Source organism: Cardiocondyla obscurior, linkage group LG04 (assembly GCF_019399895.1).
Source record: "Cardiocondyla obscurior isolate alpha-2009 linkage group LG04, Cobs3.1, whole genome shotgun sequence".
Lineage (NCBI taxonomy): Eukaryota > Metazoa > Arthropoda > Insecta > Hymenoptera > Formicidae > Cardiocondyla > Cardiocondyla obscurior.
In genome coordinates this window covers 6,141,982-6,159,154 of record NC_091867.1, presented here as the reverse complement: position 1 = coordinate 6,159,154, position 17,173 = coordinate 6,141,982, and the positions used below count along the sequence as shown (strand labels likewise).

At 36.4% G+C, this 17,173-nt stretch overlaps 3 protein-coding genes across 5 annotated transcripts; 1 reads left to right on the top strand and 2 right to left on the bottom strand.

Annotated features, from left to right (window-relative positions):
• Window positions 1-1,272: 1,272 nt before the first annotated feature.
• On the bottom strand, window positions 1,273-4,378 carry LOC139101555 (uncharacterized). 2 transcript variants are annotated; one of them, XM_070654764.1, is made up of 4 exons: window positions 4,105-4,378; window positions 3,470-3,704; window positions 2,968-3,281; window positions 1,273-2,843 (listed from the first exon to the last, which is right to left on the bottom strand). In XM_070654764.1, exons 1-4 carry the CDS (start codon window positions 4,163-4,165, stop codon window positions 2,536-2,538), a joined length of 918 nt encoding a protein of 305 aa, XP_070510865.1. In that variant the 5' UTR covers window positions 4,166-4,378; the 3' UTR covers window positions 1,273-2,535. The 2 variants fall into 2 exon arrangements, with proteins under 2 accessions (XP_070510865.1, XP_070510866.1); XM_070654765.1 differs by having other exon boundaries at window positions 1,274-2,843; window positions 3,470-3,701.
• Window positions 4,379-9,734: 5,356 nt separating this feature from the next.
• LOC139101452 (uncharacterized) lies at window positions 9,735-14,407 on the top strand. Of its 2 annotated transcripts, none has more exons than XM_070654603.1 (5): window positions 9,735-10,005; window positions 11,803-12,702; window positions 13,267-13,378; window positions 13,545-13,698; window positions 13,847-14,407. In XM_070654603.1, exons 1-5 carry the CDS (start codon window positions 9,909-9,911, stop codon window positions 14,033-14,035), a joined length of 1,452 nt encoding a protein of 483 aa, XP_070510704.1. In that variant the 5' UTR covers window positions 9,735-9,908; the 3' UTR covers window positions 14,036-14,407. The 2 variants fall into 2 exon arrangements, with proteins under 2 accessions (XP_070510704.1, XP_070510705.1); XM_070654604.1 differs by having other exon boundaries at window positions 13,796-14,065.
• A 15-nt stretch (window positions 14,408-14,422) lies between these two features.
• Window positions 14,423-17,023, bottom strand: LOC139101453 (uncharacterized). Its single transcript, XM_070654606.1, has 3 exons — window positions 15,654-17,023; window positions 14,823-15,134; window positions 14,423-14,629 (listed from the first exon to the last, which is right to left on the bottom strand). The coding sequence occupies exons 1-3, from the start codon at window positions 15,966-15,968 to the stop codon at window positions 14,423-14,425; spliced, it is 834 nt and encodes a 277-aa protein (XP_070510707.1). The 5' UTR covers window positions 15,969-17,023.
• Between the last annotated feature and the right edge of the window lie 150 nt (window positions 17,024-17,173).

Sequence of the window (17,173 nt, the reverse complement as noted above, 5' to 3'; positions counted from 1 at the left end):
TTCAAAACTATTGATTTGATTTCTTTAAAACATTAACAATATATTAGCGACAAGTTGAAATCAATATTATATCTATCAATTTATATCTCTTATTTAAAAAAAAATTTATATATTTCTTTTTACTTTATGTAATTGCATTTTAATTTAATATGTGTTAATTCTATAGTACTTAGCATGGTGCTTAGAATGACGATCAAGTTGCGTATGCAAACTATCTGGTTAATGTTTCCTGTTTGCTTCGCTGCGGTTTAATCCGTTGCAATCGCGTTATTGCGTGTCAATTTCGCTTACGTGTATAAAATTTTTGCGTCTCATCATCGATCGACAAGTGTATCGCTTTACTTGCAAAAAATACTCCCTTTTGTAAAATAATATTAATATTTTTAACGCTGTCTTTATACGCATTATGCAGCGTGATCAATTGAAATGTGTCTTAATGACACTTTCTACTTGCGTCATCGGGACGTTCGTTTACAGAAAAAAACAATTAAATTTTCCGAGAACGTATAATAGCTTGCAAATTCGATTTTCTGGGATGATTCTTAATTGCACGCATGAGTATTGTTACTGGAAACAATTTATTTCGCGTTCACGGTTTATTTGCGTTACACGAGTCGTCGACAACGCAAATCATCTTCCTGTTGACTGAAGAGCGCGGCTTAGCCTTGATCAAGATCAAGGTAAATCAGATTTAGAGGTTGTAAAATCGCGCCGATGCTGGAGAACCGCGGTGGGAATCCCTTTGAAGAAAAACACCGACTCGAAGTAGGATCGTTCATCATCGTGCATTTCGTAACGGTCTGATAATGCAGCATTCCACATCTTAGATGCATAAAAAGAGTAACGCCACGCGTGTCGTCGCGATTATTAATTTATAGCTGCAATTTATATCAACGTGGACCAATGCGTTTAAAAAAAATAGCGCACTTACTCGCAAATTATTCTTGCGATTCGAATTATTATCGATGACTGCATCCTGATTTAATGAGGACGTAAAAAAATTCTAGAAGCTAGATAATTAACGCCAGCCGCTTGACGGTAGACGTGTCTTCACAATTACTCGAAATGCACGTTGATTTTTATCTTTAGAGTGTACAACATCAACTGCTATCAATCTTACAAACATTACAATTCCTGTTTAAAAAAAGACGTGAAGATTTCATTGTTGTCTGATTGTCGTCGCTTTTGCCGCAATACTAATCGGTTCTCTCATTTGGCTCAATTAAATTAAATTTAATTTCTAACAACCTTGTGTAATATAGAACACCAAGCATACGTATATTAATTAATTAATTCACGAAGAGATATAGATATTAATATTTCAAAGTGAGATAAATGTTCTGAATATTAGAGCAATTAAATGATAATGTGAAACTAAGTTCACAATTATATCAATTAGAGCTGAAAAAAATTAATTATGCGATGTAGTGCCACGGGGATTTTCTTAACTATTAGCAGAGTAATAATTCGATTCGGTCATTTATTGATAACTATATATGAATTCCCCTGATTAAAAAAAAAAGAATGTTATCAATCATTACGCGATCTTTATTATTACGTCGATATACCGTAACATTATTAACCGGTCGTTGTATATAATAAATGTTATAAATAAATTTTGTTGACGCGGTAACCCTAAGCTCGCGCCCTGAAGACGAGTACTGGTTCCCTTTTCGTTAATTGTCGACTATAAATAATCGAGTCTCTGGCGGATAATGCGACCGACCGGTTTCAGGATGATTATTTTCGCCGTGGCTTTTTGTGAGTCAAACTGAGACGATCGGTGAGTCAGGGAGACCTTGAATAGCATCGCTGAGCATTTCAGACTTTACAAATGCCATCATTTCGACGTTACTTTCACCTTGGCTTTGATCTGTCTCACGTTTCTCGATATTACGTGATTTTATAGATAATAGCTAGTTTTGACGAAGGATGAATTAAATTGACGGGGACAGACGTTTATTTAATTCATTGCCGCAGAATCTTTTCTATGCATGCATATTAAGGTATTTCTTCTCCACGTTTATTTCTCAGAAGTCGAATTCGTGGAAAGATAAGTCCCATTTTTTTAAGTCTCTATATAATTAATTGCTATCTTAAGTATGTTTTAATAATATTCACGCTGAAAAAAATTACGTTAGTTGCTACTTTATCATTATAAGTAGTTAAAAAGTTAAATAAAAAATTATTTTAATTATTAGCATATTATTTTTCGAAATATATTAAAAAAGGACATTACACCTTTTATTACAAAATTAACTAACGCCAAACTTTTATAATTATAATATTGATATACAATTGCGCTTATTTAATTGGCACTTGTCTACTCACGTACCATTTGCTGATACTATTGCTAGAATTGTGTAAGTCGTCGATAAGATAGACCGCAATTATTCTGTAAAACACTCAAGCTGTCGGTTACTTCAAAACGCAATGATTTCAAGATCATATTTTAATTTAAAATCTTGATCTACAACTCCACTGGGATAATTTGCATAATTATTTGATAAGCACGGCTGTTTATTGCCATAATCTTCATATAATATCAAACAACTCGCCGACAGTTTGTGCAATGTCGGAGATAAAATCACTGTCAGTATACTTCTGCTTAGAATCTTTTCTTTTGACTTCGAACATCCATCCGTTAGTTCGACCATTTCTGGTATCGTCTAAATTACTCTCGATTGAAATACTTGGCCGGGAGGTTTTGTGGTTCGGTCTCCATTTGTAGATGTGAATCGTCGGCTTTTCTTCTCGTCTATCGGACACGTCAAGTTCCAATACTGGTCGTGTTTCAACGTGAGGCTTCGAAATAGTCAGCGTCGGCTGATTAAAGCGTTGATCTAAAATAGTAGTTTTAATTCCCGATTATTATTTTTGCGCGGGTAGCTGGCTATTGTGTAATTTATTAATAATTAAAAAACTGAGTGACATTTAATTAAAAATATAATCGGTAATTGTACTCGCCGTTGGGTTTATTACTTGGGCCAATATTACTCCAGGTCGACCAATCAGGGTATCGCGTATTCACGGCAGAAGCTTGCGAAAGTTGTTTATGATTACCATCGGATGCGGAGGATAGCGAGGTACCAGCGGAAGATGCAACGCCGGTAATTGCTTGTCCGTTCTCGATCGTTCCAAAAGAAGCTGCAGTCGCTTGGCCAAAGCTGACCGAGTGGCTTTCGGCTTTCACACGGTTTCCGTGACTATAAGCTTCCGCGCTTGCGGAGGAAATTCCCGATAATCCCGCGGAAACGGCAGACGATTTGGAAACAGATGATCTGAAAAAAATACATTTTTTTAATTTGTTAATTTAATAAAAAAAATTAAATTAAATAATTGTATTTTGATTAATATAAATTTATACTTTTGGGAGGGATTTAATAAATATTTAACTTTTAATTATTTAATTTTTGACGCGTGTTCTTTTTTTATTGTAATTAAATTTTGAATTATATTTTATACGCACCCATCGATCCCATATTTTGTGGGATGATTGTAATTACTGCTTTCTGAAAGGCTAATACCATCGAGACTCGCGCCGATGCTGACGGAGTACGCATTGTTATTCCCTGCGTTTAGACCGACGGTCGTTGTAACGGGGATGAAAGGAAAGAAACGTGTCTGGGGTTCTTTATTGTTTAACATCTTGACTGACTCAGGGGTCAGTTCAGGCGGCGTATTCCATCGTTCACGTTCGTCTGCTTAATGAAAAATGTTTGTTCGGTCAGAAAATTTCAAAAAGTAACGCAAGAAACAAATATATACTTATATACATATATCACTTATTTCATGTATGAAATAATTAATATTAAAACACGCAAAGAAAATTTTAGCAAAAGCAAATGTTAACACACACTAGAACAACCGATTCAATTTTGTATTTAATACTAAACGACAGTTATCGTACAGAAATAATAAAAATTTTACGAATATCGTAATGAAACATTATATCTCGACACATTTGATAGCTTTAGAGAGAATTTCAATGAGAATTTCTTTGATTGCCGGCACACGCACTTTTTACACACTTTTTTTTTATCATAGAATACCGTTTATATTTTTGCGCCCACATATCTTGATTTTCGAAAATATTTCTCTCACCTGCTTTCACGAGCGACAGCGCGAACGTTAGTAAAAGAATGCCACAAATGTTCGTCGTCATGTCTGAAGACGTTCTGACCCGATCGTCCAATTGCTCTACCCTTTTTCAATAACCAGGCACGACCTTAGACGCACTGTTAATATGCAGGACACGTTAAATTGCGTAATTTTCCTCAAGCGAATCGATGCACGGTGACACGACTACGAAAAGCAGAAATGTGATTCTCTAATAAATAAATATCAACGATCAACAAACTTTTCAAGTTACTCGTTTCGTGAAGAAGGAAATAATTACAATTAAATTTTAGACATATTTTATTTTAATTTAATACATTAATTATTAAAAAAATTACAATAATTATTTAGAAAACTACAAATTATTATAATTTTATTAATAGGAGATTACGTGTTAGACTAGCTTGGTACTAGCCATAAATTATAAGGAAGTATTTATTATTTAGTGACTATCTTTAACAAATAAAATTATCATTTAAAAAAAAAAAAAAAAAAATCTGTCTAGTATCGGTCGTCTAGTCACTGTCCAGCGCGGACCCATGTATCAAAATAGATATCTAAACGTTTCTGTCCGCGTACTTGTTTACTGTTTTGGTCTGACCTTACGCAACGCTCGCTCGACTGCCGAATTCGCCGGGCAAATCAGTTCTCACCCTCCTCCACCCGCGCGTCCTCCACCTTGCGAACTTAGAGCGAGAAAAAATTGCCGGCCAGATGTCAACACACGCACGTGCTCACCCTACCGCGGCGGTCCGCGGGTCCGGCGAATTCGGCAGTCGAGTTTTGCGTAGGATCACACACAACACGACAGTATACTAGTACGCGGCGAAAAACATTTAAATGTCCAGCTTTTCTGGCTCGTTATTAGCTAGTAATAATGTGTTACATTTCTGGCTCAGTGCTGGACAGTTTTGCTAGACAGCCACGAGATGAACCACGAATTAGTTAGCTAATTATTAGGTAACGGTCGGATGATGCCACCGAAAGATGCCAATGATTCTTTGTTACTTTCATCCTTCTCTTCGTCAGTTTTTTTGACGTCATTCTCGCTTATTGTAGATAGCTGATTAACTATTGTAGTATTCTCTGTTGATGAATTTTTTTCGTCATTTTTATTTGGTTGATTGACCTCTGATCCGTCTGATGTAGGGGAGGTTTTAGTTGTGCTCGTTTCCACTTCGTCGTTTGGCGCAACGCTTACGGGTTTAAATTTTTCTTCTGTGTCTTTAAGCTTTGTAATATTTTTTAAATCTAAAATAAGCCAAATCTCCTACGGTAAATTGAAATACATTTTTTATTGCGGCGTTATGTTATGCATTATAAAAACTTACAGCTGACGACATCTTGGAAGTTTCTTATCGCTTGTTGATAGATTAATTTAATGGATTGTATTTTAATAGACAAGTGATTGAAAGGATTAAGTGAACGGCTCAGCGGTAGCTTATCAGAATACTTGTCTACTGTAAATAATTTTGCAATGTCGTTCAGTGCATTGTCTGTTGCATTTACTTCTGGTTTATTGTCCGACGTGACGTTCGCAAACGTCGGGTAATCTTTCGTATTTGCGACGAGATCTTTTTAATTAAAAAAAAAAATTAATTAAACGTTATTAAAACAAAAATTATTATTTATTCAGACACGTATACATTTTTTTATGCTATATATTTTAATGTTGAATTTGAAAACTTACGCTTGAGAATGTTTTCTAAGTAATGCATTGTATTTTGGTAGCCTTTCTTCAAAAATTCCAGCCTCATAGAAAAATGTTTTATTGCTTCGTCCAAGGAAAATTTAATGTCCGGGTTTGCGAACTTGATTGTATTCAGTAAAATTGAGAACAAATTTCCGAATTCTTGCTCTTCAAGCTGTTCATTGATTTCATTGTATAATGGCATGCGATTAATAACTTGTTGGGGTGCACCTGCATTACAATAGATATTTTTTATTTATAATCTTTTTTATTACGTGAAATTATGTATAAATTTTGATCCCGAAATTGCACATACTTTATTGATTCTTATTATGTCATATTAATATATATGATTTTTGGTTTTTTGTTTCAAACTTTTGTTAATAAAGGTTATTCGCATTTTCAATGCGAGGAAGAAATTTAAGAATTAATTAAAGATATTCCTGCTTGCGATATCTCGTGGAATATTAGCGGATACATTGCTATTCCGATTTATCACTAGTCATATAAATCACAAGAATTAATTATCTTACTCATATGAGCGAATGATTGTTTATCTCACGGCATTCTTTTCATCCGCGATTTATCAGAATTGCATGCATCCTATGTTAACGTTGTGTTTGTAATGCTACTTATACGATTTATACATTAAAAAATGTCATTGATTTAAAAATAAGTAAATGTATAACTTTTTTATTATTTGAATAATATTTGAATAGTTATATAAATTTCAAGTTGCTTTAAATTACTTGAACACTAAAGCAAAATTTTACTTATTTTATGTTACTCTAAACAATTTATATTTTTATGCAAAAAATATATTAAATTGTACCTGTCACTTCTCGATATTGCGCAACGGCGAGTATTACTAGCAGTATAAGGCACTTCATGATTTCGATTCAGATTTCTTGAACTACCAGTAGAAGCAAGCACTTGAGCAAGACAAAATTTACTGAGCTTTTTTTGAGTCTCTTATATAAGAACAGATAAATTTTTATCTCGTTCTATTAAGTTCACTATCATCTCCAAATATTTTATCTAATGGCACGATCGCTATTAGTACTTTGCGCATTCCACGTTGAAGAATTTGAGATAAAATGACAAAATGCATTATTTACTAATAGTTGATAAAGTATTAACATACTTTTATGAGAAAATAGAAAACGAATATGGACTAAGTCTCATTTTGGATCAGATAAACGTGTTTTGAAAGTTACTGCAAAGAAAAAGAAACATATAATATGCAAAGAATTATTTAAATGCTAATCGTTGAATTTGCAGGTCGATGATCTTTACTAAATGAAGAACGTAACGTTTTTCTGTCATTAATAATGTATAATGAGTCATAAAATCTAGAAGGTTACACCTTGATCAAACAAGGTTGACCACGTTTTATATCGTCAATGAACTTGAAGTGTAAATATGAAGCCAAAGGTATTTCGCGGAATGCGAATGCGTATTTCTCAATTTATATCTTAGACTATATTATTAAAAAATAAAAGAATAAAAAAAATTTAATATTAATTAAATAAAAATTGTATTTTTGAAAATATTTTTAATTTCTTATTCTTTGCATGATTTTAATATTACGTAAATTAAGCTGAAAGCTAATTAGGATTTACAAAATATACGCGCTTTTTTTTAGCGCAGATTGTTTATCTTGCTCGTAAACGAAGTGTGGCATCTCACTTTCGGAAACAATGGGACGGTCAGGAAAGAGCAAAGCGACGGGTATCGGATTATTGCGTAGAAGGCAATCAAGTTCCGCGATGGGTATTTCCCGAATAGCTGCGTCATTTAATTATTAAAAAAAAAATTTTACTTAGTTAGGCTACGAGCTCAAAAAATTCAGGGAGAAAGGATATCGGCTTTTATTATTGAATCAATTACAGATAGGTTCATTGGCTTAAAATTATATATATTTATTTGAGAAGCTTAATTTTATTTTAAATTTTATTCTCGCTTTGCAAGATTTAACAAGCGACAATAAAATCGATCAGAAAATCGCGTCATAATTGAGATAACATATTAAACGATTTTTTTTACACTTTTTCCTTTATACTAAAAAAAAAATTTTTTTAGGTTTTTTATTCTCGCTTTTGAAGGTAGAAATTAACTCTAAGGCGAAAATACGCGGTCTTTACACACCACAATGTAACTTCATAAACGAAAATGCAAAATTCCTTGCGGTATGAACAATATTGACTCGTTGCGGCATTGGTTCCTCAATATTTTTTTCTCACGTAATTTTTCACACCGGAGTGGAATATTTTTATCACCTGCTTAAAAAACGCGTCTGAGTCACATCGCTTTGTGACTAAACGAACAATAACGTCGCGGGTAAAAGGCAGCGACGTGGTGTTAAGACATTTTACTCGCGCCGGTCATGATTCGTTTGAACGAGACATTACTACGTACAGTATTTCCGTGAATACAGCTGAGAAGGTGCTAATTTGTTGGTTGCTAGCCGTTAATCAACCGTTTCCAGGCTCGCTCTGATCGATCAATTGGAAAACACGCGCCCGAGCTTTGGGCGCGGGCTTAAGGGGACCAGGGGATGACGGAGTAATCGCGATTATCGTCTATTGATTATCACATTCAGCAGGATGTAGAAACCGGCCGCGATCGTCCGGCGACAGGCCATTATTATTCATAAAACAATTACGCGCAAATCGTCGCCGTTAATGGCGATTCTGGGTGAAATATCGGCCGATGAAAAAAAAATTGTGATTGATGGCGCCAAGCGGATCCTCGGTACGCATTAAATTTTGCAATTAGGGAAAGCTAGTCACATCTAATCAGATTACACGTAATGTGATAGGTCACGGAGAAATATCCTCGCATCCCGGAAAGATATTTCAGCAGCGGCGCTTACCAAGTCTCGATACAATCTATTGAATTTCTCTGCGATCATAGAGACGGAGAAGTAAATTGAAAAGTCGATATCGATCATTTCAATATTAGTTGCGAGATATTTATAATTAAAAGCTTTCCGGGATGTGCGTTACGTAACGAGACACGTGTTGATATAGCTTACAACGTCGTCAAATTTTAAAATAAAAAAAAAAATAAAATAAAAAAAAAAGGAGATAATATATAATAGTTATAGAAATAAAAAAATATATATCTGTATAAATCGGTAAAGCGTCGCGGAAAAATACCTCGTTTTTCTAATTCGTTGCAATTCCGTGTATTCCGGTTTTGACAGCTTGAGTCTCGCGAATGCAGGTGCTCGCTTAAAGCGCGCGTGAATAGGAAACTATATAATTAAAGTTCTGGTTTCTTAAATGGAAAATGGAAAAATCCTCGACAGCTGTTTCATTGTCGAATGTATCTTTTCAATATTGAATGATGCGTCCGGTATTCCTGTTATGTATATTTGTATGTACTAGTCGAAAGAAAATATTTCCGCCACTTGTGATTATTTCCTATGTATTGTCGTTATCGCTTATATTATCGCGGGGTTATCACTGTGATGCGTTATAAAACTGAAGTCATGTGTTTTCCCCAAATGTAAATAGTAAAACGAGAATTAGATAGCTCATGTAAGTCGAATAAGATCACTGTCAAGGTCTAAGGTCTAATCAATTACAGTTTATTAAGACAAACGATATTCGCGGTAAAAGTATAAAAATAAAAATTGTTATCGCAAGACAAAGAATAGATATAATATTGTAATATTTTAGATCTACTAATATTTTCAAACTATATTTTGGAATTATTAATATTTCTGTCTTGTCGTTTAATTTATTATAAATTAAATGTAATCTTGCTGAGAGAACCTAGAATTTAAATTTTTGATCACACATCCGAATAACTACGCGCCTTTCGCGTAACGAGAATTTCTTTCCAAGTTTTTGCGAATGCGTTATCGCAAGGAAAAGTGCCAGGAGGTAATAAAGTGCCGATACAGGCGAATACTATATAAGATGACCGCGGCACCAGCTGAGTCAGTCATTCTTTCGCGCACTGCGAACAACATCAGGATCATTCGGTCTTCACGCGTCACAGTGATACACAAACAGCAATTAATAATACGAAAGCGTCACTACTTCCCGGTTTTTCCGCGATTTTTTACGACTAATCAACAATCAAAAAGATGGATAGCAGGATTCTCGCTTTGGTAGCTTTCGTCGCTGTCCTAGGATCCCTTGCTGAGGCCCGGTCCGCCTTCGGCTATTTTCCTGTCTACGGAAGTGAGTTGTGCTCGTAGATTTACTTCTTTCATTTGCGAACAAACTTAAAAATTTGTTTTACCACACACTTATTTACTAACGTGATTCTGTATGTTCGAACACTTTAAATATTTTGACGATAAATGTTATCCATAAATGAGATTTATAATTAAATTAAATTACACAGGCGTATTTTTTTTTTTTTAAGAGTATGTTTTGTCTAACATTTCTATTGTAAATGTGCTAGAGCTCATATACTAACATTTATAAAAACCGAATGAAAAGATAAATTGCAGATTGGAAAACATCATGTTACAAACAACTAATCAGTTCTAAGTATCAAAAGAAGTTGCATGTCCCGTGTACATCAAGATTGATAAAAATTGAAGCTAACGTTACATAATCGCGACGTCGCACGTTTAAGTAAAAATAGCTGACGAGGCGCGGGAATTTCAGGATAATTACGAGATTTGCGAGAGCGGCAAAATTCCACGCAGAATTCGATAGCGTGCCGGATACACATATAAACGATTTTAATTAGCCAAAGAGAGAATCGACAAACCTTCTCTTTCCGTGTAGACGTTCGGAAATTACAATTGAAAAGATACTTTGCAAAAAATGGACAACGGGAGATAATAATCTCTTATTTACGACATTAATTCCGTGTAAATCTTTGTTAAAAGCAGTCTAGTCACGCTCATTTACCTGCATGAACATATATGTTCTCTCCACTGCTAGCCAAATGATAATTCGACACCTGGAGACCGTGACCTCATTTTATTTTTTACCTTGACCCGCGAGAAGATACTTTCTTCTCGTCATCTTTCCGTAATCTCTCGACGTGATTACTCCCACCTTGTTGGCAAACATATAAAATATACGGCGTTAGAAAACTATCAAGGAATATCTATCAATTGTTAAAATAAGAAATTTTTCATTAAAATATATATTTTTGTGAAATTAAAATTTATATAACATTCGTGTATTTTTAATAATGAGATAATTGAATAATGAACGGTAGGCTGAAAGTATTTGATATCTGAATTTAAATATAATACACTATTACTTGATTAAATATTTTAGTGATAAGGGTGGGATGGAATGCTGCAAAATCAGGTGGATAAAAATTAATTTATTTTCCAGACGTGACTTTGAGCCAAAATGTTACCGAAGAAAATGCACTGAATGCGTGACTTATCCGATTAACGTGACTGCAGAAATTTAACGTCATGCGGATAATATCACGTATCGCGCATAAACTGAATTATAATTAATCTTTATGATTAAGCTAAGGATAAATAAGCCGATAAGCACGATTTATTGTAAATCTTATTTTAATTCGAAAATTGTTGTACTTTAACGAACCGAAAATTAGTAGTATTATAAACAGATTAATATTCTAAACAAAAAAGAAACAGGATTTTAAATGTCGTATATTTTATATCTTTAATTAAAACTTTTTTTTTAATGTTATGTGTTATTTCAATGTTTAAATTAAATATCTGAGCATTACATTACATTGATTAAACATTACTGTGTGCGCAATATCATGATGGGTAATACATCTATTAAATATTATTCATTATCTGTTACATTATCTGTTACATTAAGTATTATAATTATGTGACTGTGACTAGCAACATTTCTGGCGTATTGCGTATCTCTGGTGATGGAATTCCAAGATATGATCGTAAGGCATGCTGCAACTAACAATTCTATTTCCACCAGTAGCCGAGTATCACCATACACGAGTCTCATTTTCGTATCAGCTAGGTATTTCTATAAAGAATGCTCTTCTGTTTCCGTTTCTTCTCAAAGATGGAGGACGTATCGACGAGTCGTCAGTCAATTTCGCCGCGTCCAGGTTGAGGCGGGAAGTCGATGACTCGAATGGTGAGAGCACCACCGAACAATCAACGATCTCTTCCTCAACCGATCCCACAACTACGCCACCCTCGACCACACCGTCATCAACCACGCCATCATCCACGACTCCTTCCACCGAGCCGACCACGTCACCCTCCACTACAACGGAGGCGACGTCTCCTACGACCACTCCAACCTCCACTTCCGCTAGCACTCCCACATCTACCGCCGTAACTACCCCGTCAACCCCGTCCACCACACCCATACCTAGCACAACAACTCCGGAAAGCACGACACCTGAGTCGGAGAAGCCAAATGACATTCAATCACGCTCGAATACCGACGAACCCGAACCCGAAGAGTCCAAGAAACCGTCTGACAACAATGCGCCAACTCCAGGACCGTTCTTTGGTTCTCCCGGTTTCGGCTTTGGCGGTTATCCAGGTTTTGATCCCTATTTTGGTTATCCCGGATTCAACTCCATACCAGGTTACGGCCCGAACTATGCGTGGACCGGCACGAACAACGGTCCTGGATACGCGTCCGCGGGTGCGTCCGCAGGCGCGTCAACCGGAAGCTTTGGATACCCGAACGCGTTTCCCACGATGGGGTATCCAGGAGCATTTCCGACGATGGGATATCCAGGGGCGTTCCCCACAATGGGATATCCTCCGGGATCGTTTCCCACGATGGAATCGCCGACGGGATCACCATCTCTCGATAGTCGAGGCGGATTTCAGAATAATATGCCGATGCAAGATAATCCACCGAACAAGGATAACTCGCCGAACAAGGATAACTCGCCGAAGAAGAATAGCTCGCCAAACAAGAACGGATACAATTACGGCGGAGGTACGAGCATGAACCCAAAGAGTCTCGAAGGACGAGGAATAAATTTTGGAAGATAATAAATGAATTCGGGTTGCATGCTGCGCTTTGGACGTTTCTTGATGTTTGTCAAAAAATCAAGAAGGAAATGAAATTAATTTTATATCAAAGACAAAGAAGAAACATTTATATATTGGGAGAATTACGCGTCAAAATTTTTATTGCAGACAAAATCCTTCTGATATTTTTGTAAAAATGCATGGTATGCTGTTGATTAGAATAGTAATTTGTGCGAGGCGATTAATCCCGCGATAATAATTTTCAACGTTTATACATTTATTTATATATTTATTTATATAGTTATTTTTATTAATTAATTTATTTCTTTATGAAATTTATTTATTAATTTATTTTTATGTATGCATTAATATATTTATTTGCTTTTATTTATTTAGGTACACTCATAATTTTAGATAGATAAACCTACGTGATTTGTGACTGAAGATAATCGCATGTCCACGCATGATTCTCGCGTAATAATTATCGTTTTCTATTTCTATATCTTATTGTAGACTCTGTTTTTCGCAGATCCCTATAACTCAGGACCCGGATATTACCCAGGGCAATTTCCTTTTTTCAATGACCCCACTTTTGACATGATTAAACAAATTCAGGCACAGATCGAGGCGCAGCATCAAGCGTAAGTTTTCAACCGATTCGAGAAACGTTCGTGACTTTTTATTATGCAGACCAGGGAAAGCACTGCGTTCGATATTTCTATGTAGTTAATTTCTTAAAATATTAAGTTATGAGATCGTTATGTAGTTCTCTAAAATATATTGTATATAAGAATTTGTCTTGCACAGCAATATGGATCTCCACAATCGTTTAGCCAACGAAGCCGCTAATTACGGTGGGAATTACGGTGGGAATTACGGTGGTAACGGTTTACCGCAGTCCTCGTCTGCCAGCATTGGTCTAGGTCCGTACGGCGGTTTCCAAAGCGGCCAGATTAGCCCCGTAAGTCTCTCATTTCTTTCCTCGCAAGTTATCAACGCACAATAAATGGCAATACAGAAATTGTCCAGTTAATATGCTTCATTTTGCACACGATCAGATCGCAGTCTACTGAATATAGTGTTTATTACCGGCGATCTCTCCGTCATAGGCTGCTCCAGGAATAGAGTCCAGATTCGCAGAGGATCTTCCGGCCCCGTCGGGCAACAACTTCGGAGTATTTGCTAGTTCTAGTTCCTCCAGCGTGACCGGCCCGGACGGCAAGCCGATTAATCATAAGTCGTCTATTACAGGTGTTAACGATAACGGAAGAATTTCCTTCCGCACTGTGCACGATTAATTAAAATCATATCCCCGATTGGGCCCATTTTTTTTATCGTTAATATATTATTTGATGCTATTAGCTATATTTAATCTTATCATAATAAAATTTAATAATTTAATATCCATATATTTATCGATACTGATGACAATGAGATTATGAGATTTTTGGAAACTCAGGGTTAAATATTTTATTAAGATAATGACAGAAATACTCGAGAATTGTTTGTGATACACATTAAAAAGAAAAAATTTAATAATCCTCTTTGCGTCTCTCGTACTCGAATTCCGAACGAATGTAACACTTGATTCTTTCCTGCATTTAATTATTTTCTTAAACGTATTATTGTATCTGTATACGTAAATTAAATTTTTGACGCTTTTATAAGGATGATTTAATTTTAATTTAAAAATTTATATCGTCGCTTGGCTTGGTTTTGCTGAGCGGCGGTTCGATCTTGTCATCCACGATGGGTCTATCTCGCTGCCAGGTATTGTGACTCCGAAATCCTATGTTACCGTAATCTCCAAGTTGATAATTCCAATATATTTGTGGTCGTTGAAAAATCCGTCCATGCCAAGGCTCGCCGTGTCTACGGTAATCAGTTTGAATCTATTGTTTTAGGGAGGAAATATAAATATTAATAAATTACAAATACTTCGTTAACCTTAGCTTAGATAATGTAATATGTAATTTTGATAAACTTAGAATTCTCTGTTGTTAAAAGTAAAATTACTTTTAATTTAATCTTTACTCTCGTGGTAAGGTATTACATTTTATGTAATAAAACGAAGGTTTCTATCACCTGTGGTATATTATCGCGATGGAATTGCGTATGCATCGATCGTGGTGAGTTTATTGAATGAAGTATTGGCTGCTTATCTTTACTAGCGCCTTGAAAACCACTGATTACTGGGACATCGTCGATCTTAACATTCGGTTTTGCTTTAGTGGTAATACTGAGATGTATCTCCGTTACGATATTCCCTTTTTCGTCCACTTTCGAAGAGACGGAAACGTTACATATCCCATGTTCGCATGAATCTGATATGCTGTCGTTGCTGTTCACAACGACTTGAATATTATTAATTATTTTTGGCTCTTTCACCGAATTATCCTGCAATAGTTTATAAAATATTCAAAAAAATATAATTTCTAATAGTTTAAGTACTTCTTAAAAAATTTTTAATAAATAATTAAAATAAAATATATAAAATAATATTTAATAAAGAAACAATAAAAATAAAATTATATTTAGACGTGCAAAACGGACGTTAAAGTAAGAAAATATAATTGTACAAGTCTTACGATGCATAATTTTGTACATCGAAAGACAGATATGGAATTTGCTGCGGCGAGCGGCTGACGTACGTGACTTCCCCCTTTCGCCCGCCAAGTATGAGGGAGGTGTAGTAGGGTACGTTCCCCCTCAGTCCTCTGTGACCGGAGTTCCTTATCACATCTACGCGCGCGCTTTGTGTGAGATTCGACGCACACCACGCTAAGATCACGTACGCTAGCCACCGTCGCAGCACCAGAAACGTCATTTCTGACGGTAAGTGTACCAGCTTTGCGTCTTACGAAATTGTGTAATTTTTTTTTTTTTTTTTTTTTTTTTATAACGTCTATTACTCACGTGCGATGGGTAGATCCTTCTTTTTCTCGGCTCACTTGCTTTTACGAGCTCGCTTCCACGCCAATTGAACGCCGATGGTTTAGGCGCGTGCAAAATTAACTCCGGACTAGCGGGATTCTTTGAATTCGCGCCGAAGGTCGAGTCTTTTTCTAATATCTCGTCATTTTCATCAGAATCGAAGTCGATTTTCGACGAGACCTCGACACCCGCTCCCAAATTATTGAGTATCGCGATCGCGAGACCAGCGAGAATTATTCCCGCTCGCATTCTTCTCATTGCTCGTTCGCCGATATGCAGAAGACACTGATTTTTCATGAAAAAAATATTTCTGTCACCGTGCACATTTTCTCGAGGTAGGGATAAACACTCGTACCGGACGTATATATAGTAATGACAATCATTATTGCGGAAAATTACGATGGCCTTCAACTCACAAAGCGTAACAAAGATGGACTCGAAGAAGCAAGCGCATATCTTTGCCGAAAGATTCGGACCAGTGATTTTAATTGCTTCCTGAGATCGATATCGCGAAGATCTATGAATGCTTACAACTAATATAAACGAATGACCATTATATGTAAATGAAACCGTCCGTCGCGTGAAAACGAAAGGTTGATAATTGAAAATTTTATATTTTCTGATTAATTCCGTTTTCTCAGATATCTATTTTTTCGACTTTTCTTCTAATTTTGTTTTCTAATACCTACGTTTCCAAAGGGTGACTCAAAAGTGTAATCACCATTGACAAGCAGAAACGGAAGTAAATATATGCGCGTTACAGCACTCACTGTCGCTTTCCCGAAGAGTTTACTTTCGCGGTGAACAAAGGTCCGCCGTAATAATGATTCATTGTGAATAGCTTAGTGGAGGGTACGATGAATGCCCATGAATAACATTATCTCGCGCCTGTTACGACGAGCGAAGTGCTCGCTCTAAAATGCACCCCGTTATGGCCCGTTGCAGCCGACGCATCAGCGTTAAAGTAATTTCAAATCCTGTCGCCCTCGACGTTTGGCTAAATCCCCGCGCAAACAAAGAGGGGTCTCATTGAGATTCATTAAAATCCCCGCCGCCCCTTTCAGCCCCGAGAGAACGCGGCGCTTCCTCACCCCGGCCTTATTCTATTTAGGCTTTATTATTGCAACGCGCCGAGAAACCTGCGAGCTCCTCCGCCATAATTACTATTATAATTATTTACTAAACGCGGATTAATTACATAACGAGTAGACCGAACAGGAACTTGCGACGTGAATCTTTGCTTGTACCCCGCGGAATATCTAATGATTCAGCCGCGTGGCGGGCGCCAAACGTTCGTGAGCATCGCGGCTCAAGTCGTTCGTGCCAAAGATGCAATTATGCGGCGGCGGGATATCGTTACGTAAATCCTTTTCCTGCGATTGCGAGGCTCGAGGTGTCACGGCCGCGCGATGTGACGTGGATCCTCATTAAGTCGCGAGAGCGTTCCTGTCAGGTAATCGGGAAACGCCGGTTTCCGCGGCGAGCAATTTGGAACCGATTCC